Below are 21866 nucleotides of genomic sequence, written 5' to 3'. Positions count from 1 at the left end.
CTCAACTTGTGCTTCCGCCGGAAATCCTTCGAACTCCTCTTCCGAGCTGGACCCGCTTCCGGAATCTTTGAGCAGCTGTAGAGCCATTTTGTATCACACCCGGAACTGTCAATGGAAAACGCGACGTGAAAAACGAAGTTTGGATTCTCAACAGATTATAGAAATTCGCCTTCTTTGATAACAAGGACTGATCTGCCTGCATTTGGGATTCGATAAATGTTTATGACTTTTTCTGGCTTTATCTCAGCACTCACTTTTTACATATGGGACGGACTAGATAAGAGCTGCAGTACAGTAAGGACGTTTGCCAGATCGCTTGAATTCAAAATCAAATCAAATTATTCGCTCTACAGCATTGCCTTGGTGTTCTCGATTGCGAGGTTCCTAGTCGAAACTAGGTGTCCGAAGGCTTGACTGTTGAGGCAATTGCAAACCTCTTTTTACACCTTAGCTTCCATCCACCCCGGGATTCGAACTGACGACCTTTGGATTGTGAGTCCAACTGCCTACCAGCGACTCCACCGGGACAGGACCCAGGGAGACGACTACTACACCTGGACTGAGCTAACGACCTAACCTCTAGGTTAGACCGGGTCCAACATTTACTTCCCCATCCGAAGGAAGGCGTGATCAGACAAATCTCGTCTCAAAATTTGCCACCGGGACCTTCTGGGATTGAACGCAGGCCGACTGGGTGAGAGGCAACCACGCTTACCCCTACACCACGGGTCCCGGCATCGCTTGAATTGAATGTTCCAATTTGCCTATGGATTTAATTTTTTATCGTCCCTCTTAACCATACTCACAACAAAACTGGCAACTTATGTCATCTGACAGGCAAAAAAATGCTTAGCTTCTTTGAGTTTATTTGAAAGTTCCCAAAAACCTGATTCAGAGAACAACGATGCCAGATTATTTTATGGGAGATCTGTATTTTCTTAAAAATAAATCTGTATTTTATCTGTATCATGTCAAATTCGAAGCCATAGAAGATTTTTAAAGACTTTTAACAACAGATTTAAGCGTTTTAATCATATTTAAGCTTAATTCAATTACTAAATTGTTGAAATTTTTAAATAAAAGCATTTTTAGAAAAATCTGTATGTACAGATTTTTGTGATTTTTGGGATCGAAAAATCTGTATAATACAGATTTATCTGTATATCTGGATAAGCGTCAGCGTTGTTTATAAGAGATGATTTGTGAGTTAAATGTTGTTAATTTAAATAAAAATCTAGTTTAATTTCACTTCTGCATTGTTTCCAAGAAGCAGCGGAGCGTATACCATGATGGATGGCCACATGCTTAAACCGAGAGGCAGCGTAGCTTTCGCTCCCGGAGCGTATGCTTACCTTCACGGATTGGCGGAAAACGAATCCCCGAACTCAGCTCAAGCCCGACTTCCTGGCGGCCACGGGTTGCCCCCGAGAGACAGCGCAGCCTCCGCCATCAACGATCACCACTCTCAACTATCGCTAATCCCGCTACCGGAGGAAGAACTTTCCAGTAGTAAGAAGTACGGCATCCCACGTGGAACAATTCAGTTCCGATTGGGGGATAAGTGTAAACATCAGGAGGGGCCTGGCCCACCAACGACACTTACCGTGGAAGAAGAACAGACACTCGTCACGTGGCTGTTCGAGATGCAGCAGAAAGGGTTCCCCGTGACAGCTGCAGGACTTCAAGAGAAGGTGTAGAATCAAAGCCTCCCCGCGGTCAAACCGATTCAAGGAAGGAGTCCCCGGTAATTTTATTGTTTTAAAGATATTTATAGAGAACGTAATGTAACGTACCTTAAATCGTCTTACTTTTTTATACCTGAAGCCCTTGGTTTCTCAAGATGTGGGACGTGGCACAACCATTCGCTCACGGAGAAGTGATCATTAGAGAGGAAGATGGTGTCCATAGAGCATCTTGGGCAGAAAACGAGCCCAGCTTTGAAGACAACGGCAAGCTCTGCAAGACTCTTCTCATAAACGACGCGTCAAGGTTGAAAAGCTGGACAGCAAGACACTGCAGTGTTGCTCCAGAATCGTCTAGGAAAACTACTAAAATAAGAAGGAGGTCTTGGACATTTCCCAGAAGTCGATGTCTGTCGGTCAACCGTTTCCCTCCTCCAACATTATATTGTTCAATTATGTCCTTGCATACCTTTATACTTTACACAAAAAATATTGCTGGTGATTATGTCTAGACTGTATACGATAGATAATTCCACCAGTAGCCCCTTCGTAGATGGTGCGGACTCTCAAAGAAGAAGTTTGCTTACACACGTGACGTTCTGATCAAGGGACCAAAATTCGATCAAACAAAAAGCTCTTCGCCGCTCTGCTGAAGCAAGTAACTCAAATCGTATCGAGAATCTGACGCCGGTTTGAGATGGCGGACACATAGCGGGAACAAGTGTTAATGGCAGAGGAATTGAAGAACTTGATGAGTCCTCGGGAAGTTATGCCATTGTCCCTCAAAAAACCAAAAAACAGACAAAACTACAGAGTTTCTTCTTGGACTCTCCGTCCGAAAGCGATGACGATTGAGATTGCGCCATTTTAAAGTGATAGAAGCATAAATAAAGATAGGTTTAATTTAAACTATAAATAGTAGTTTTAGCTTCTAAAGAAAATCCAATAGACAATACTTTTTAAAATAGCACATAGAAGAAACAACGAACTAATGAACCTCGAAAACAGTGATAACATGACAACCCTTTCCAGGTAATTTCAGATCCAAATTTCTAACCATTCATCTAAGAGTTTGTAAGGGAGGAGAACACCGTACGAATCCGTTCTGGTGGAACCTCAACCATATTTTGAAGTCTGTACTTGAGATGACAGTCAAAAGGTTAGGTTGAAGAATTAAAAGATTCAAACAAGCTTAGTAAGATTAAGGTTTATTTCCTATTAAAATATATCTGGACAACTACTATTCATTGTTCAGTAAACATTCCTCGCGCAAGTTGAGCAGACTCTGCTGGAGATCCTGCTGTCGACAGTTGAAAACACACGCAACGCGTCGTGCGCAGTACGAGGCAATGTCTAGTGACCAATCGAAGTCGCCCCAACAATCCTACAACCTATCCTATCCGATGTATTTTCCCTTGAAGTCGTCGATCTGCTTGAGCACAAAGTGGGTCAACATGTCCGTCTTCTCGGCGATCTGGGCGTTCGTGAGCGTCGGCATCGCTTCCAGGGAGCTCCTGCCAACCCATTGGTTGGGGATGTTGACCTGTGAAGGGGGAAAAAAAGCGTCAAACGATTAGGGTTCCGAAGGGTTGTTGTCACGGATAGTTCCTACCTTGTGTCGCGCAATCGATCGCAGGATCAGAACCAGCACGTAGAAGCAGAAGTACAGCGTGAAGTACAGTGGCACGTACCACAGCGTTCGACTGATGTAGTAGTAGCTGTAGTTCTTGACACGGGCGGTTCCTGGTTCTGGGGGTGGTGGCGGAGCAGCGGTCGTCGTGGTCGTTTCATCGTGGTGCGGATCGAACACGTACTCCGGGTAGTGATCGTGAGGGTAGTAATGGTCATGGTCATGCTCGAACTGGCTAAAGTCGGGGAAGGAGTGCTCCGGAGGGCCTCCCATCCATCCGCCCATCTCCTTGGGCATGTCCATCATTCCCATTGGAGGCATCGGCTGTGGCATCATCATCGGAGGAGGGTTATCCGGTGGCAGGTACTGCTGCTGGGGAGACGCCTGAGGAGGCAGATACTGGGGATGATTGGGACCGACAGAGATCGTACCGACCATGTCGTCCGAATCCGATGGTGGGCCAGAGTCGGGGGAATCGGCGGGACCGGCCGGCGGTGGCAGATAGCTGGAATCGCCACTGAACCGGAACTGGCCGTCTGTTGGAGGTGGCAGGTAGTTTGGTGGGGCATAGTAAGAACCTTTCGGTGGCTTTGAAGGATCCGGACCAAGATAGCTGGTTATTGGGCTGTTGTAGCTCGGGCTGTCCATATGGGTGGGCCAGTTGGAGTCACTGTTCGGTGGGAATTTGTTCAGATCGGACGGGGCAGGTGGAATGTAGCTTGGTGCGTTTGTGGCGGGAACTGGGGTTGGAGCAACGATCACCGGAGGAAGTGGAGGTGGTGTGATTGGTGGAGGAAGGGCTTGGACGGTGGTTGCTGATGGGGCTGCCGGTCCAGAAGGTGGGCTTGCGGTGCTGGAATCATCCAATGCCGAGTCTGCTGGAAAAAGTTGCAGTGGAAAATCATAATATCTTTACAACATTTTAGAAATGTTATACCTTTGGGCTTCAGATATTGGTATCCCTTTTGTTTTGCTTTCATTATTTTGTAGATGGTTCCTCCGTATGCTTCTCCAGGGGCAAACCGGTCCATGGCGACATCTGAAAGAATACACATTTTTGTTGAGATATCTTCACTGTTGAGCTTTAATTGTCAATAAAAATTTGTACAAATGAGCACCAAGATAGTATGTAAACTGTAATTATGACAACATAAGTTAATTTTTCAAATTTTTCTTAAGGTTGACTGGTTTTTTCCTTGATTTTTTTTATTTTCCATACTTAAGGAGTTTTGTTTAAAGAAACTTTTGTAATACGAAAAACTTCTCGTGTTTTATGTTCTCCTCTTTCCAATTTTGAATGTTGTTGAAAATCTGCTTGTTTATTTACATTGAGTGAATATTAGAAAGTTATAAAAGCGAATACACTCAACCCCCGGTGGTTGGTCACTTTTTCGTTTGACACTTTTTTAGTTTGTACCCCGTTGGTTGGTCAAAGTCAAACTAAAAAGTGACGAACTGTCACTTTTTACACGGCGCTCACGCACACTATCAAAACAAACGTTTGGTAGTGTGTGTGAACTCCGTGTAAAAGGGGTGTCAAACTAAAAAGTGACCCCGTTCGTTTGACAACAGTTGGTGTCAAACCAACGGGGTTTGAGTGTAATACAAACTTAATGCAAAATTAACGAATAGATTAAAGATTTTTGAATATGTTTATTGTTTATTATTCTTTTTTATTCTGAAGAAAACTGCGTCCAAACATTATTGTTTGAGACATAAAACATTATGCACACACAGCAAAATACTGATTCTATGACAATTTCCGGAATTCCATTTCCCGGAATGGACGTTATCCGGAATGGACATTTCCCGGAAAAATGAGTTTTTTTTAAATTACCTGATTTGACAATGAATGGAATCTTGCCTACTCGCTTACTTGTGGTTAAGAATTATTAAGTTTGTACCCCGTTGGTTTGACCTAGTCACATTTAAGGAACTCGATATTTTGACAACAATATGAATGATAAATACATGAATGATAAAAAAAAAAGTGAAATGTTCGGACACGAACAATGGAAACAAGCGTTGACTATTGAACCAATACTTTATTAATAGTCAGGACCCGGTGCCTGCAATCCCCGTTACAGTTTATATGGAATTCCAATAAGAATGTAACAGAAAAATCAGGCTTCGGGTCCAGACTGTTAACCACCACGAGATGTAACAATGTAGATCGATAGATATTTGACAAACACTAGATGTTTTTAACATTCCTTCCATGTGATGTTTTGTAAGAATTTTCCCTCCTTTTGTTAATCAGGTGACTTTTGTGACTAAATTCTACCAAATTTTATTATAAGGCAGAATGTTTATTTACAAAGAAGGAAAACCTCAAGAAAATAAAAAGCTTTTCAGAAAATCAGAAAATGAGATCATCCCTTCTTTAAAAATACACGATTTTTCATCAAAGTAATGGGATTTTATATAAGAATTTTCCCTTCTTTTGTTGATTCTACTAAATTTTACCTAGTTTTTCGTTAAAGAACTCTGAACTATACAGAAGAATGTTTATTTTCAAAGAAGGGAAAACCTCTAGAAAATAAAAAGCTTTCAGAAGATCAAAGTATAATGTGTATTTTCTTGAGGTTTTCCCTTCTTTGAAAATGAACACTCTTTCATGAATGTGATGGGATTTCGTGTAAGAGATTTCCCTTCTTGTGTTAATCAGTTGACTTTTGTGACTAAATTTACCAAATTTTATTACAAAGCAGAATGTTTATTTTTAAAGTAGGGAAAACCATAAGAAAGTACACATTATACCTTGATTTTCTGGAAAGCTTTTTATTTTCTTGAGGTTTTCCCTTCTTTGAAAATAATCATTCTGCTTTATAGTAAAATTTGGTAGAATTTAGTCACAATAGTCAACTGATTAACACAAGAAGGGAAATCTCTTACGCGAAATCCCATCACATTGATGAAAGATCGTGTATTTTTAAAGAAGGGAAAACCTCAAGAAAATACACATTATACTTTGATCTTATGAAAGCTTTTCATTTTCTTGAGGTTTTCCCTTCTTTGAAAATAATCATTCTGCTTTATGATAAAATTTGGTACAATTTAGTCACAAAAGTCAACTGATTAACAAAAGAAGGGAAAATTCTTACATAGCATCACATTGAAAGAATGTTAAACATCTAGTGTTTTTTCTAATATCTGTCGATCTACATTCTTACATCTCGTGGTGGTTAATAAAGTATTGGTTCAATAGTCAACGCTTGCTTCTATCTTTTTTTTTTTTTTTTTTTTTTTTTTTTTTTTTTTTTTTTATTTTTTTTTTTTTTTTTTTAGAAACGACACTCGAAGAAAAACGACAACTGATAGTATCAAGTGGTTAAGAAGCGAAAAAAATCACCAGATCACAGACGGGATTCGAACCCGTACCACCCACGTCTCTAGCGGGGTACTCTACCCTTAAGCCACCGTGATCCTTGGGATTCTAGTTGTCCCAAGACACCAAAGTAGTGTTCAGTTGTAGATTTGATCGCACAACCACGCCTCTAATCTCGATCTTCTTTTCGCTCTTAACCTTTTTCCTTGCTACCGTCGTTATTGTCGCTCTCTTCTTGGTGAACATCGCTGAGCAGTGTTCGATAGGCCATTTGCTTTATCAAGAGAAGTTGGCAGTACGGGTTGCTACCTAATTTCCCTTTCAAAGCGTGGACTCCTGTTCCTGCTCGGTACAGGCTCGTATACAGAGTATACTGGGATTTTGGTTACTTTTTTATTGTTAACGACCCTAAGTTAGGCCAGACTATTTTGTTTTTTTTAGAAACGACACTCGAAGAAAAACGACAACTGATAGTATCAAGTGGTTAAGAAGCTTCTATCGTTCGTGTCCGAACATTTCACTTTCTTTTTTATCATTCATGTATTTATCATTCATATTGTTGTAATAATATCGAGTTCCTTAGATGTGACTAGGTCAAACCAACGCGTTGGGGATACAAACCCAGCACCAACAGTAAGGACTGGCGCCTTAGCCCGCTCGGCCATCATACCGGTGAAGAATATATGAGCTATACATTTCGGTCAACCATTTTTTTATTTGTAAATTCTTGCTCTTTTCCAAACAACAAAAAGTCAATTTATCTTTTTTTGCTGTAGAGAAAATCATCAGTCAGAATAAGATTGTTTTTTTTTGTTTTTTTTTTTTGCAAGTTTTGCGTTACAGGTAATTAAAACCGTTAAAAATACAAGTACCATCATCAGGGGTGACATTGGGTCCAGGAAGCAAGATTGGGTCATTCAAAAAAATGCAGAAATTTTCTCCTTCCAGACCAAATGTCACTACTGATTATGGTGTTTGTAAATTTAAGCGAGTTTGGAAAAAAAGTGTTGTATTACATAACTCAACAGTTTTTTTCTTTTCCAAACTCAGTAAAATAATAATATAACGTTTTTATTAACATACACACTAAGATTTTTAAACAGAATTCGGTAAAGTTTTCCATATTTTCAACTGCTTCGGTGAAAACATACCGAAATTCGGTAATAAAGTTTATTATTGTTCATCGTACAACCGAAATTCGGAAAAATTTGGTCATTGTGAATTCGGTTAAAAATATAAGTGTTTAAACTTCAAAATTTTAACATTTGTGCATAAATATAAGTTAGTATAATATAGCATTATTTTTGAAAACGTTAATTGAAAGTTGAATCGCCCACCAGCTGTTGGCTCATAAATAATGATAAATAATAATAATAATACTAATACATTTATCAAATCTTATATTTATCTTACCTTTTTAAGGCGTTATCTTAAAAGTGATTTTTTTCTGAGTTCTTTTAGGAAAAATAAATATTAATCATATTTTATTCAAACCCCAGCATAGATCAACGTTTTCAAATAGAAAATATATAAAATAAATAATCAGGAATTATTCATTTGAAAAGCAGTGCAAATTTGATTATCAACATGTACAAATTCTCGGTAGTTTTTTTTTCAAAAGTTATTTGACTATATTCCGTGACAAAAATGGCCCGAAAACGTGTCCAGACATGATTTGCAGCGTATCGTAGATTTTATACAGGGTTTTGCAGTTCATTTGTGATACGTGAAACTGTGTTCCGAAATTAAAGTTTGTCGGGAACTTTTCAGCTTAACTTAATGTTGGGTTAATTGGAAACTAGAAATTATCGTTTCATATTCAAAATAACATAATGAACTCACCATTCTTCGTCGATCCCTGCCCGTTTGCGTCCACTGACTGGCTATTGCTGGGATACACAATGTACTTGGGCGACTTGTAGCTATAGTCCTGATAGCTACTGGTCCTGTACGCGACCGGCTTCGAGAGCATATTCTGGAACGGATACGAATAACTTCCACCGGTTCCGGTGCCGGCTCGTCCCGTCCCCTGGTCAATGGAAAGACTAAGAAAAGGACGGGTGGTGATAATTTGGTCTTGGTGAAGTTCTTTGAGCTTCATTGCTAACCTGCTGGTTGTATTTCCATTCTTAGAGTATGCACTTATTTCGATCGTACCGGCTCTGCTAAACCTCACCAGCAGAATCACCGTCAGCCAAAGATGGCAAAGTCTGAATTTTGTTTGCATTTTTGATTTGCGAAAACTATTCAAAACTCTACCCAGAATTAACAAGTGGTATTGTTTTCACTTTTAAAAACTAAACGGCCTGTACACCATCGTAGTCCTACTTCCGGCAACAAAAGACCGCTGCGAACGTCCGCTCACCTCGTCACCTTCAAATTTAATGACCGGTAGTGGAGCAGCGTTGGTCCAGGAAGATATCTGGGTGATCTAGATCCCGGGGAGAAATTTCATTTTCACCTGGTGGAGACCGACCTAGTTTTGGTTGACTAGGTGGCGTCAACAAGTATGATTGGAAATTTAGCTCGTCTTCTTTTTGCTCCCCACGACTGGTGGCGATCCTGAAGGTGTTGATTCCAACGGTTCTACGGAGGCATGAACTTGTTTCGGAGAAATTCTCTGGCAAACATTTTTTTTTTTTTAATAAGACATTGAATTGGTATAATCAAATAAATTTGTGATAAAGGGCAAAAAATCGATCTATGCTTAAAAAACAAAAAACAAAAAACAAAAAACAAAAAACAAAAAACAAAAAACAAAAAACAAAAAACAAAAAACAAAAAACAAAAAACAAAAAACAAAAAACAAAAAACAAAAAACAAAAAACCAAAAAACAAAAAACAAAAAACAAAAAACAAAAAACAAAAAACAAAAAACAAAAAACAAAAAACAAAAAACAAAAAACAAAAAACAAAAAAAAAAAAACAAAAAACAAAAAACAAAAAACAAAAAACAAAAAACAAAAAACAAAAAACAAAAAACAAAAAACAAAAAACAAAAAACAAAAAACAAAAAACAAAAAAAAAAAAACAAAAAACAATAAACAAAAAACAAAAAACAAAAAACAAAAAACAAAAAACAAAAAACAAAAAACAAAAAACAAAAAACAAAAAACAAAAAACAAAAAACAAAAAACAAAAAACAAAAAACAAAAAACAAAAAACAAAAAACAAAAAACAAAAAACAAAAAACCAAAAAACAAAAAACAAAAAACAAAAAACAAAAAACAAAAAACAAAAAACAAAAAACAAAAAACAAAAAACAAAAAACAAAAAACAAAAAACAAAAAACAAAAAACAAAAAACAAAAAACAAAAAACAAAAAACAAAAAACAAAAAACAAAAAACAAAAAACAAATTTCAAGAGATTTGCCCACATGCCTCCTGGGGTGCTAATTACCGGCGAAATGGTGTGGTCGTGGATTTCACGCCGCAGAACAGATCACAAACGGACCGGAAAGTGACGTTCTGCGTGACTGTCGTGGACAATATCGGTGCGATTATTTGTCTAGAAAGTATGTTTGGCCTGCTGGTTAGAGGACTCCCGTCAGCACCCAAACCTACGTGACAAATGCCTCTTTCGAAAGTGGAAGTGATTGAACTGGAGCTTGAATTTACATCAATGCACAGTAAGTCTAATTTGATCTCTTCTCACGTGTCACGCAGAAAATTCTAATGAAGGTGACAGATCCACTGCTGGACGTGCGTCTAGACAGCAATATCCGGTGTTCGGAGTTGCAAAACATCGCTCAAAGAACGGCAATTTCCACGCCGAACGTCACCCATATGTATATTGGCATTTAATTTGATTGTCGACGAATGACGCACGAGCCTGCCCAAAACGACGTGTCTCCGTCGATTTCCGGACGGCAGATTGAAAACAAGTTAACCCCCTCGGCACCGGGGGCGATTTTCACCGATGGTTGGAAAAGCCCTTGCCAATGAAGTTGTTCTGTTCGGATAGCCCAAAGTGACCCTTGTCGTCGTTTGACGAAATTGCAATTTCAAACAGTTTTTTATTGGGTTATGTCACTCTGTGGACTGGACTGTAATGTCGTAAATCTGGTTTGGTCCTGGTGACATGTGTCAGGTGGAATTTTCGGTTGAAACAAATGTTAATTTGCAGTAGATTGGCCGTTCTCAATATTCCAAACTTGTCCTTCTTCGTGACTAACCTTATATTATTTATCATATAAATCAGATTAAAAAATCAGGGCTATTCTAATTTGTTCCAGATTGTTAGATTTTATTTTTTGAGCTTTTTCATTGTTTAGTTTGAAATTGTTTCATAAAATAGATCTGCACTTTACTCCATCTTGCTCTCGATCCAATCAACATAACTCGCCACATTGGTGTACACATCCGGAATGTTCTTATTTCCACATCCCTTTGGTCCAAAGCTAGTGATCCCAATCAGATAAAGGCTGTCACCAACTTGCTGCATCAGCGAACTTCCGGCAATGGCGTGACATACTTCTCCACGTTTCGGTCTGTTCACGCACAGCTGAGTATCCCGCAGGATAATTTCCTCCTGCTGATACGCCGTATCACACTCGGAACGGTTCAGAATCTCCAGCTCGGATCTCAACTTCGTGTCACTTATTCTACCTAAACTGACAACTGTTCTGGACCATCCAACTTCTTCAACCCTTAATCCAGTGGCGTTACTAGTCCGTATTTCATCACTAAGCGGCAGACAAATTGGTCTGATATACTCCGAGAAGGTCACGTCCCGATCGAACCGAATCAGTGCAATATCGTCCCATTGACTGTGTGGCAGGTTGTTGTGGTCTTCATGAACAATCAGCTTGTCAATCGACATGTCAACATGGGGATCAGCGCACAGCTCGCCATCACAGTCCGGACCAGCGTTGCTCAGGTCATGCTCTCCGAGACGGACTCCGACTCTGCAAACAAAACCCCTCAGATTAAATTCAACCCCATCTAGTATTTCTCCAAACTCACATCTTCCAGTTCTTCGGGATTCCACTGATGCAGTGAGCGGCCGTCAGAACGTAACGCGCGTTGATCAACGAACCGCCACATCTGAACTCCAGCTTTCCATCGGGTTTGCGGTACTGGATCAGCGCAGTCCAGGGGTATTCTCCCAAGAATGGGAGCGCTGTATTAATCAACCGGTCAGATTGGCCATTTCCACACTCGTTAGGTCTGGGGAGGGTTGCCTTGGGCGCCGGTTGAGCGTGACAAACCTGGAATTTATTAGCGAATGATGCATATTGAACAGGTTAATCGCAGTTGACTGGTGTCACTTTACTCACCAGACAAATTGATGCCAAGAATGCAATGGGTATTAGCAGTTTAATAAGTTGAGTCATTTTGTACAGAGTATAGTACGTTCAAGTAACTTAACTTGACGGAGTACGGACAAAACTGAACACAACCGAATGTTGGACAAGCTGATTTATACAACTCACTTGAAAGTACACCCACAGTTGGGCAGCGCCATCCGAGAGAATAAAGAACACGATCTGGAAGTAGAAAGGTACTGTGAACGGACACAGAGGATAGATCCCGAGATTGGCCAGAGCGTTATTCTAATGGGTTCATTTTCAAAGCAGTTCATCAACAAAAAAAGTGCCGATATCTAGACTTTGCCGTATCGGCCACCAAAGTTCGATTACTATGAGATGGTCATTTGGCAATATAAGCCACTCAAGGGGATGAACTGTTTCAATGATCAAATGAACACAATTTCGTGGTGGTTAACCCGCGAGAAGTTTATTCTTCCATTTAATTTTGGTAGAGTTATTCTCTCGGCTTTTTACTATGGGTGTAGTGTTTTTATAAAAACACGGCGATAAGTAGAGGTCATAGCAAAACAACAAACTGTATAACGGAAATTCCTCCGTGTATTTTCAATAATCCCCGAGCAGACGGAAATATCTTGAGAATAACATTTTTTAGTATTTGAAAATACTAAGCCAATAACATTTTATGTTATGTATAACAAGATTTGTTATTCGTCGTTATGATTTTTTTGTTATTGGATTGTTATTGTAATAACAGACTAATAACATTTTGAGTTATTCTTCGAACAAATCTTTGTTATTATTTTTTGTTATTTTAACAACTAATCCGATCATCTCAATAACAGTTGGAGTTATTCTTCCATAACAAAACATGTTATTCTAAAGTTGTTTTGGCTTTCAACCAATATCAGACCAATAACAAATTTCGTTATGATAACATTAACTGTTATTAAACCCTTATGCAAAAATGGATTTTTCAAGAAGATTCCATAACACTTTATGTTATTTTAACAGTATTTGTTATTGAAATGGCATGAATGTTGTTATTACAGTCTGCCCGGGTCATGCTGAGATTATGACGACTTTTGTAGACAAGCTGTCTGTACCGATCCTTATCATTAGATATTGTTGATATTTTTGTTTCACAATCGGCTTCTGGTTCGTAAAGCTTCTATTTACCATTAACCGTGAAGCTGAGTTAAACAATATTTTAATTCATAAAGTAAATAATCGATTGAATACAACAACTCAACACAAGCTAATTATCGTAATTTTACCTTAAACATAGAATGAACCTGCATCTTTGCACCTTTATAATGAAATTGAATTATTCCCAACAATATTAAACCTTTTATCAAGTCACATAGCTTTCTAGGAAGGTTATCAAAATCATTCATAAAATATTATTAGTAGACCCACCTTCTTGTTTACGGAAACCCCCGGTGGTTGGTCACTTTTTCGTTTGACACGTTTTAGTTTGTACCACGTTGCTTTGACAAAGTCAGACTAAAAAGTCCCGAACTGTCACTTTTTACACAGATCTCACACTTACTATCAAACCAAACGTTTGGTAGTAAGTGTGACTTCTGTGTAAAAAGGGTGTCAAACTCAAAAGTGACCCCGTTAATTTGACAACAATTGATTATTAAATCGTCGGGGTTTGAGTGTTCTTATCGACTAAAAATCAAAAACTGAACAAATGTCTGTAGTAAGTGTGTGTGTGTATGTATGAGACCAAATTGTTACTAAGTTGTCTCAGCACTGGCTTAACCGATTTTAGGCAAACCGGTTGCTTCGGACTCGGTTTAGGGGTCCATGCGTCGATATTGAATTGTTTGATGTTTCGATAAATAGTTCAAAAGTTGTGAACACAAATATGTTTGTGCATATGCACCGGATGTTACATAAATGGCCTGAAATAGATTCAAATACTATTATATTATACATCGTTGGTTTGGTAATTGAGAAACCAGCCCAAAAGATTGAAGATCTGGCAACCTGTTTCAAGTTTCAATAATTTTAGTGATATTTATATGCATTTTTGTAGCCGGAACTCACTTATATTTGTACTCCGATATGAAAAATTTAAAAAAAGTGTCAATGAACAGATGCTATAAATGTATATGGCATAGATGGCATCTTTTCATTGAATCTTTTAATAAAATTTTCTGTTTTTGTTAGATGCAGTGCTTTCTATTTTTTGGCATCATACATTAACCAAATTTTAATAAAATGATCAGGAGAAGAGAATCTCCTTCTGACAATAACCTCCAATAACTCCGAAAAAAGTCCAACAAAGCTTTTGAACAGGGCTCGCACCCTGTTGGGGGCCTAAAAGGGCGCGGCAGACAGCTGGAAACTGACAGAAGTAAATTAATTTAGTAATTAGACAATTCATGAAAATTGTGCAATCAATACACTATTTTGTCCTTGTGATGTTGTTGTGGTCTTCCACTATCCACATCCAGTCTCCACCATTACAGCATACTGTCCACTGCCTTGGTGCTCCCTCGCCAATCCCCGGACCCACTAAACATTAACCAAATGGGCTCATATTATCAGACTAGCTTCTGGGGCCATAAAACTAGAAAATTCCTGTTGAAGCGCTCGAAATTGAACATTTTGTAATTTTCTTATATCCGTGAACCACGCCAAGTCCTGCCAAGACGGGGGTTCAAATGCATACATACAATACAATTTTGGGACATTCACTTGCTTCCGTTAAGAAATTGAAAAAACGGAAAGTAGCTGTTTGACATGTGGCGTCGCGGTGTTCATCTAGCATTCATAGCATGCTAAGGAAAATTTGATGCGTTTCTGGGGAAAACCGTTGGTCCCGAAAACCCCGGATGTATTGCCGTTGAGCTCGATGGAGGTTGAACGAATCGATCTGGTCTCTTTGGGAAAGTTGTTCTCCAGACGATTCCGCTAATTTCTTGCCATCCTAGAAGTTTTTACATGTTTTCCCCAGGCCTGTAGGAGCGAATGAACGAAAATTCAAAATTTCCCATAGGGACCATCCATAAACCACGTGGACACTTTAGGGGGGGGGGGGGGGGGTATGGCGATTGTCCACGAACCATACAAAAAAGATTTTTATTTGTATGGACAATTGTCCACGAGGGGGGGGGGGGGGTAACAGATTCTCAAAAAAGTGTCCACGTGGTTTATGGATGGTCCCATAGTAAATCCCATGTAAACTTGAACTCGCTTGAGACAAGCCAGTTTTCAACCAAATGAGCTGAAATTTGGCGTGAGAGTCCCTATGGGTATGCCCTACAAGGGGAACCACACCAGAACTTGATCTGAGAACTTTTCAAAATCCGTACCCACCCTAATATGCATACCCAAAAGTTCACTCTTTGCATTTTAAAAATGAGGTTTTTCAAAAATCTCAGAAAAAGAGGGGGGGGGGGGGGTTGCCAAGGGCGCGGGGGTGAACCAAATGTCACCAAACTTGGGATTCTTTGTTTTTGGGGCAAAAACAACCCCCATGCCAAATATGAGCAGATTTGGTGAAGGTCGATGTTGGACGCGTGGCCACTATATATGGAAAGCTCTCACCAAAAACAATACATCTTCAACAAACAGCTCCAATCTTCATGTTTAAATTACCTGCAACCAGGCAAATCAAACCATCCACTTTAACGACCCAGGTCTTTTGTGGTCTCTATTGTAAGTTTCTGCTCGATCCTAGGAGTCCAAAGGCTTGAATGAGGAGAGCACCCAAACCTATTTTTACTCCTAGGAACCTTCCACTCCAGGGTTCGAACTGACGACCTTTGGATTGCGAGTTCACCGGAGCAGGCTTGGTTTGGTGTGTTGTTTGTACTTATAGCGTGGAGACGACTCTTACACTTGGAACTTCCCCATCCGATGGAAGGTTGGAGCAGATGGGAATCGAACCCGTGATTTTCCGCTTACGAAGCGGACAGCTTAACCATTCGGCCAAGCCTGCTGCCAGCTGCAACCAGCTAAACCGTGAATTCCGCTCGCATTTAGCTTAAGCTTATATTTATTTTCAAGAAAACCCAGTTCCAGTTGAAGGTATTTGGTATTATTATGAATTTATTCGTATTTTTGTGTACATTTGATTTTAAAAGGAAAAATTGTTGCTGTGAGTTATTTTTTTAACAGTTTATTGTTTTAAAAAACTTTTTGAAACCTGTTTATTAGTGTTTTACTCCATCTTGCTCTCAATCCAATCAACATAACTCGCCACCTTAGTGTATACATCAGGAATGTTCTTCTTGCCACACCCCGTTGGTCCAAAGCTGGTGATCCCAATCAGATAAAGACTGTCACCAACTCGCTGCATCAGTGAACTTCCGGCAATTCCGTGACAAACGTCTGCAAGCTTCGGTCTGCTTACGCACAGCTGAGTATCCCGAAGGGTAATCTCCTGCTGTTGATACGCCGTATCACATTCGGTACGGTTCAGAATCTCCAGCTCGGTTCGCATCTTCGTGTCACTAATTCTGCCTGAAAAGAGATTGACTTTATAGAATTTTTTTGTCCAATAATTTCAAAATAAAACACTAACTGCCAACTGTTCTGGACCATCCAACTTCGGTAACTCTTAGTCCAGTGGTGTTACTAGTGCGTAGTTCATCATCAAGCGGCAGACAAATCGGTCTGATATACTCCGAGAAGGTCACATCCCGATCGAACCGAATCAGTGCAATATCGTCCCACTGACTGCGTGGCAGGTTGTTGTGATCTTCATGAACAATCAGCTTGTCAATCGTCATGTCAATGTGGAGATCAGCGCACAGGTCGTCTTCGCAGTCTGGTCCAGCGTTGCTCAGGTCATGCTCCCCAAGACGGACTCCAACTCTGCCAATAAAACCCCTCAGATTAAATTCAACCCCATCTAGTCTTTCTCTAAACTCACATTTTCCAGTTCTTCGGGATTCCACTGATGCAGTGAGCGGCCGTCAGAATGTAACGCGCGTTGATTAACGAGCCGCCACAGCTGAACTCCAGCTTTCCATCGGGCTTGCGGTACTGGATCAGCGCAGTCCAGGGGTATTCTCCCAAGAATGGGAGCGCTGTATTAATCAACCGGTCAGACTGACCATTTCCACACTCTTTGGGTCTGGGGAGGGTTGCCTTGGGCCCCGGTCGAGCGTAACAAACCTGGAATTAATTAACGTATGATGCATTTTGAACAGGTTAATTGCAGTTGACTAGCGTCACTTTACTCACCAGACAAATTGATGCCAAGAATGCAATGGGTATTAGCAGTTTAATAAGTTGAGTCATTTTGTACAGAGAACAGTACGTTCAAGTAACTTAACTTGACGGAGTACGGACAAAACTGAACGCAACCGAGTGTTGGACAAGCTGATTTATACAACTCACTTGATAGTAGTGTTGCTTTAAACACACGGTGATAAGTAGAGGTCATACATACTAACTGTGTTGCGGAAATCCCTCCGTGTATTCCCAATACTCAAGCTGAGATTATGACGACTTTCGTAGACAAGCTGTCTGTACCGGTCCTTATCACTAGTAATTGTTGATATTTTTGTTTTACAATCGGCTTCTGGTTCGTAAAGCTTCTGTTTACAATTAACCGTGAAGCTGAGTTTCACAATGTTTGATTTCATAATTGCAGTTTTCGGCATTGAACTCTTTTTGTGATACACCAACTTAACCAAAAACAATATCGTAATTCCACTTTATAAATCGAATGAAGGGTAATTTAAGGCATTTATGACCAGTTTGAGAATAAACTATTGGGTTACATTGCTATTTGTATTTTTTTAAATGTTACACTCAGTAAATTTCTACTCAATTTTATTAAATGGGTAATTCTCTACCAACTCACACGAAATCGGGAAAAGTTGCCCACACCCATATTCGATTTGCGTCAAACTTTGGCCTAAGGGGTAACTTTTGTCCCTGATCACGAATTCCGTTTTTTGATATCTCATGACGGAGGGGCGGTACGACCCCTTCAATTTTTTAACATGCGAAAAAAGAGGTGTTTTTCAATAATTTGCAGCCTGAAACGGTGATGAGATAGAAATTTGGTGTCAAAGGGACTTTTATGTAAAATTAGACGCCCGATGTGATGGCGTACTAAGAATTCCGAAAAAACGTATTTTTCATCAAATAAAACACTAAAAAAGTTTTAAAAATTCTCCCATTTTCCGTTACTCAACTGTAATTTTTTTTTGAACATGTCATTTTATGGGGAATTTTATGTACTTTTCGAATCTACATTGACCCAGAAGGGTCATTTTTTCATTTAGAACAAAAAAAAATCATTTTAAAATTTAAAAAAAGTTACATTTTGCTTTTCTCTCTGTTTCGTCGTCCGTGTCTGTCGCGGGTGACGATGAACGGCCATGATCGACGACGACCAACTTTTTCAAAACTTTTTTTTCGTAGAATCGCGATGACTCGTGATGGTTATAAGCAAACCCCTTATGTTTATATATCATTTTTTTGTAATTGTCTGCTCTACAACTTTGTAGAATATTATTACACTCTAAAAAATAACCCTGCAAAGTTAGAAAAAACACGAAATGTTTTTTTTTGTTCTTAATGGGTCATTCCATCTGAAGCGGAACAGCATTTGAAAATTACCCTCACCGATCCTGCTCAAATTTGGCAGGGCTGTTGATACTATCAAAACATGCAAGAATCCCGAATTTCATCCAAATCGGACCACCCCCTCCATTTTTGAATCGACTTTTTGGCGATTTTTGAGCAAACCTCCTAGTTTCAAACGACGATAACTCAGGAACCACAAATCTTAAAGGGTCGGTCTTAGACTCAATTTTGAATGAAATTGGACGCAGAATCCATTTCCGTGATCAAAATGTTGATTCATTTATTTTTTCTACATGTATTGCGCAATTGAAAACTTTAAACGGCCGCATCTCAATACACCCCAACTTATTTTTTTTATTTGACCTCACCATCGTGTTCCCCGGCCAATTTTACATAAGAATCAGTTATCGACAGAAAGGAATATGTTTCGTTCCAGAGATATCGAATTTTAAAGTTTTGTGTTTTTGAGATTACCTACATCAGCTTCATTCGCCGCATCTGCTAGAAGCACATAGGCGGGCTGATGAATAACTGCTACCTGGCCATTTATTGAAATAATATTTCATCATAAATAATCTTTATCACATTGGCCAAAAATTAACTGTATAACACTGTAGGAAACTGAAGTTTAATCGCGAATGTTTATCTGCTCAACAAAAATGAATGAAGTGAATATCTGTGCTAACCTAAGGACAGAGCAATAACGACACACAGTAAAGGGCAGAATTGGATTCCGACGGAGCGAGCAGGAAAATGCAATTAATCTTGTTAGTAACACTGAACAATAAGTGCACGATTTATTATTGAGTAAAAAATATGAATTAAAATGAATAAAAATTGTTGATACGTTGTACTCTAGTGAAGGACGATCACAAGGAGTAGGAAAACGATTTCTGGAAAGTATAAAACTGAAAAATGTAAGAAAATCACAAAGTTTGCTCTGCTGCAAAGTGGCTAATTGCCCAAATTTAGTTGCGATGATTTCAACATCGTCCGAACAACAGTGTTTTTTTCTATCATTCTTGGATTCTTGGAACACAATACGGCTGCTGTCCTCACGTATAAGGATTTTTTTTAATTCAATGTACCTTGACCAAAATCATCTTTTAATCAAATGGAGCTGGCTCACAATATAAAAATTGATTTAATATGATCAATCTTTTGAACCATAAATCAGATTTGCCAAATTATGGTAAATTTTCAATGATAAACTATAATAATAATAATAAAGCAGGTTTTGGGGTTTTTGCTGAATGTCACTATTCTGCTACCGCCCATGATAAAGGCCCTAGTCATGGCCTCGGAGGTACTCTAAAACGGTTAGAAACACGTAAAAAAAATAGTGCATTCAAAATAACCCAATAAATATTCCTTTCACAAAAATAGATTGATCAAGTTAGGGGAACAGCATCTAATTCCAGCGTTCCTCTAATGTTACCATATCAGCGCTTTGGCATTCAATTACAGCTGATTAAAAGCGTTTTCAACTGAAATCGAGTGATAAATAGCTCAATAAGAAGTGAACAAACAAGTTTCTATCAAAAGTTTTGCAAAATTTGTTGTTTAAATAGTGAAAATGAGCAAATTGGACGAAACTAGGAGCGAGAACTTAACCTGCAAAACATACGAGAATTTCCCCAATTAGCCATTTGAATAAATATTTGCGTAAAATTATAAAAATATAAATTAAATTAATCATCTCCCAGAACACCAGGTAGCAGTTATTGATCAGTCCGCTTGTGTGCTTCTAGCAGATGCGGCGAATGAAGCTGATGTAGGTAATCTCGAAAACACAAAACTTTAAAATTTGATATGTCTGGAATGAAACATATTCCTTTCTGTCGATAAGTGATTCTTATGTAAAATTGGCCGGGGAACACGATGGTGAGGTCAAATAAAAAAAATAATTTGGGGTGTTTTGAGATACAGCCGTTTAAAGTTTTCAATTTCGCAATACAGGTAGAAAAAATAAATTAATCAATATTTTGATCACGGAAATGGATTCTACGTCCATCTACGTTTCCTTCAAAATCGAGTTTAAGACCGACCTTCTAAGATTTGTAGTTCCTGAGCTATCGCCATTGGAAACTAGGAGGTTTGGTCAAAAATCGCCAAAAAGTCGATTTTTTGGGGAGGTACAAAAATGGAGGGGGTGGTCCGATTTGGATGAAATTCGGGATTCTTGCATGTTTTGATAGTATCAACAGCTCTGCCAAATTTGAGCTGGATCGGAGAGGGTAATTTTCAAATTTGCACTTTTTCGTGCACAGTTGAGATGGAATGACCCAAATGAAAAAATGATTCTTCTGGGTCAATGTAGATTCGAAAAGTAGATTAAATTTCCCATAACATTACATGTTTTATTTTTTTTTTACAGTTGAGTAACGGAAAATGGCAGAGTTTTAAAACTTTTTTAGTGTTTTTTTTTTTCTATGAAAAATACGTTTTTTCGGAATTCTGAGTACGCCATCAAATCGGGCGTCTAATTTTACATAAAAGTCTCTTCGACACCAAATTTCTATCTCATCACCATTTCAGGCTGCAAATTATTGAAAAACACGTATTTTTTTGTAAGCCGGGACCGTGGTGTAGGGGTAAGCGTGATTGCCTCTCACCCAGTCGGCCTAAGTTCGATCCCAGAAGGTCCCGGTGGCATTTTTCGAGACGAGATTTGTCTGATCACGCCTTCCGTCGGATGGGGAAGTAAATGTTGGACCCGGTCTAACCTAGAGGTTAGGTCGTTAGCTCAGTCCAGGTGTAGGAGTCGTCTCCCTGGGTCCTGTCTCGGTGGAGTCGCTTGTAGACAGTTGGACTAACAATCCAAAGGTCGTCAGTTCGAATCCCGGGGTGGATGGAAGCTTAGGTGTAAAAAGAGGTTTGCAATTGCCTCAATAATCAAGCCTTCGAACACCTTGTTTCGAGTAGGAATCTCGCAATCGAGAACGCCAAGGCAATGCTGTAGAGCGGATAATTTGATTTTGATTTTTGACGTATTTTTTTGCATGTTCAAAAATGGAAGGGGTCGTACCGCCCCTCCGTCACGAGATATCAAAAGACGGACCTCGGCTTCATGATCAGAGACAAAAGTTACCCCTTAGGGCAAAGTTTATCGCAAATCGAAGAGGGGTCGGGGCAACTGCTGTGTGAGTTGGCAGAGAATTACCCAAATATTACACGCAGAAATATCACAGACAACAGACGTAGCAGCTAGAACAAAATAATTTGAAAATCGTGTGTAAAAACATGGCGGGTGATACACCAACGCCATCTCGTAGTCTATTGCCACTTGCAAGAATAAGCCTGAATGTAGACTGCAGTGCACTACAGCTTTTGCAGGAGCCGTATTTTTATTCTCACCAACTTGATTCGATGATGCTGATTTTTTTTAATAA

The 21866-nt window shown here is 39.2% G+C and overlaps 3 protein-coding genes across 3 annotated transcripts; all 3 read right to left on the bottom strand.

Annotated features, from left to right (window-relative positions):
• Positions 1 to 2942: 2942 nt before the first annotated feature.
• Positions 2943 to 9192, bottom strand: LOC120429037 (uncharacterized). Its single transcript, XM_039594175.2, has 5 exons — positions 8749 to 9192; positions 8483 to 8685; positions 4250 to 4351; positions 3295 to 4187; positions 2943 to 3225 (listed from the first exon to the last, which is right to left on the bottom strand). Exons 1-5 carry the CDS (start codon positions 8865 to 8867, stop codon positions 3079 to 3081), a joined length of 1464 nt encoding a protein of 487 aa, XP_039450109.1. The 5' UTR covers positions 8868 to 9192; the 3' UTR covers positions 2943 to 3078.
• Positions 9193 to 10859: 1667 nt separating this feature from the next.
• Positions 10860 to 12048, bottom strand: LOC120429038 (CLIP domain-containing serine protease B4-like). The gene is made up of 3 exons (XM_039594176.2): positions 11920 to 12048; positions 11606 to 11850; positions 10860 to 11547 (listed from the first exon to the last, which is right to left on the bottom strand). Exons 1-3 carry the CDS (start codon positions 11974 to 11976, stop codon positions 10947 to 10949), a joined length of 903 nt encoding a protein of 300 aa, XP_039450110.1. The 5' UTR covers positions 11977 to 12048; the 3' UTR covers positions 10860 to 10946.
• Positions 12049 to 16065: 4017 nt separating this feature from the next.
• LOC120429039 (CLIP domain-containing serine protease B4-like) lies at positions 16066 to 17276 on the bottom strand. Its single transcript, XM_039594177.2, has 4 exons — positions 17119 to 17276; positions 16805 to 17049; positions 16454 to 16746; positions 16066 to 16392 (listed from the first exon to the last, which is right to left on the bottom strand). Exons 1-4 carry the CDS (start codon positions 17173 to 17175, stop codon positions 16091 to 16093), a joined length of 897 nt encoding a protein of 298 aa, XP_039450111.1. The 5' UTR covers positions 17176 to 17276; the 3' UTR covers positions 16066 to 16090.
• Positions 17277 to 21866: the final 4590 nt, after the last annotated feature.

Source organism: Culex pipiens, chromosome 2 (genome assembly GCF_016801865.2).
Source record: "Culex pipiens pallens isolate TS chromosome 2, TS_CPP_V2, whole genome shotgun sequence".
Lineage (NCBI taxonomy): Eukaryota > Metazoa > Arthropoda > Insecta > Diptera > Culicidae > Culex > Culex pipiens.
This window is presented reverse-complemented; position numbering and strand designations above follow the sequence as displayed.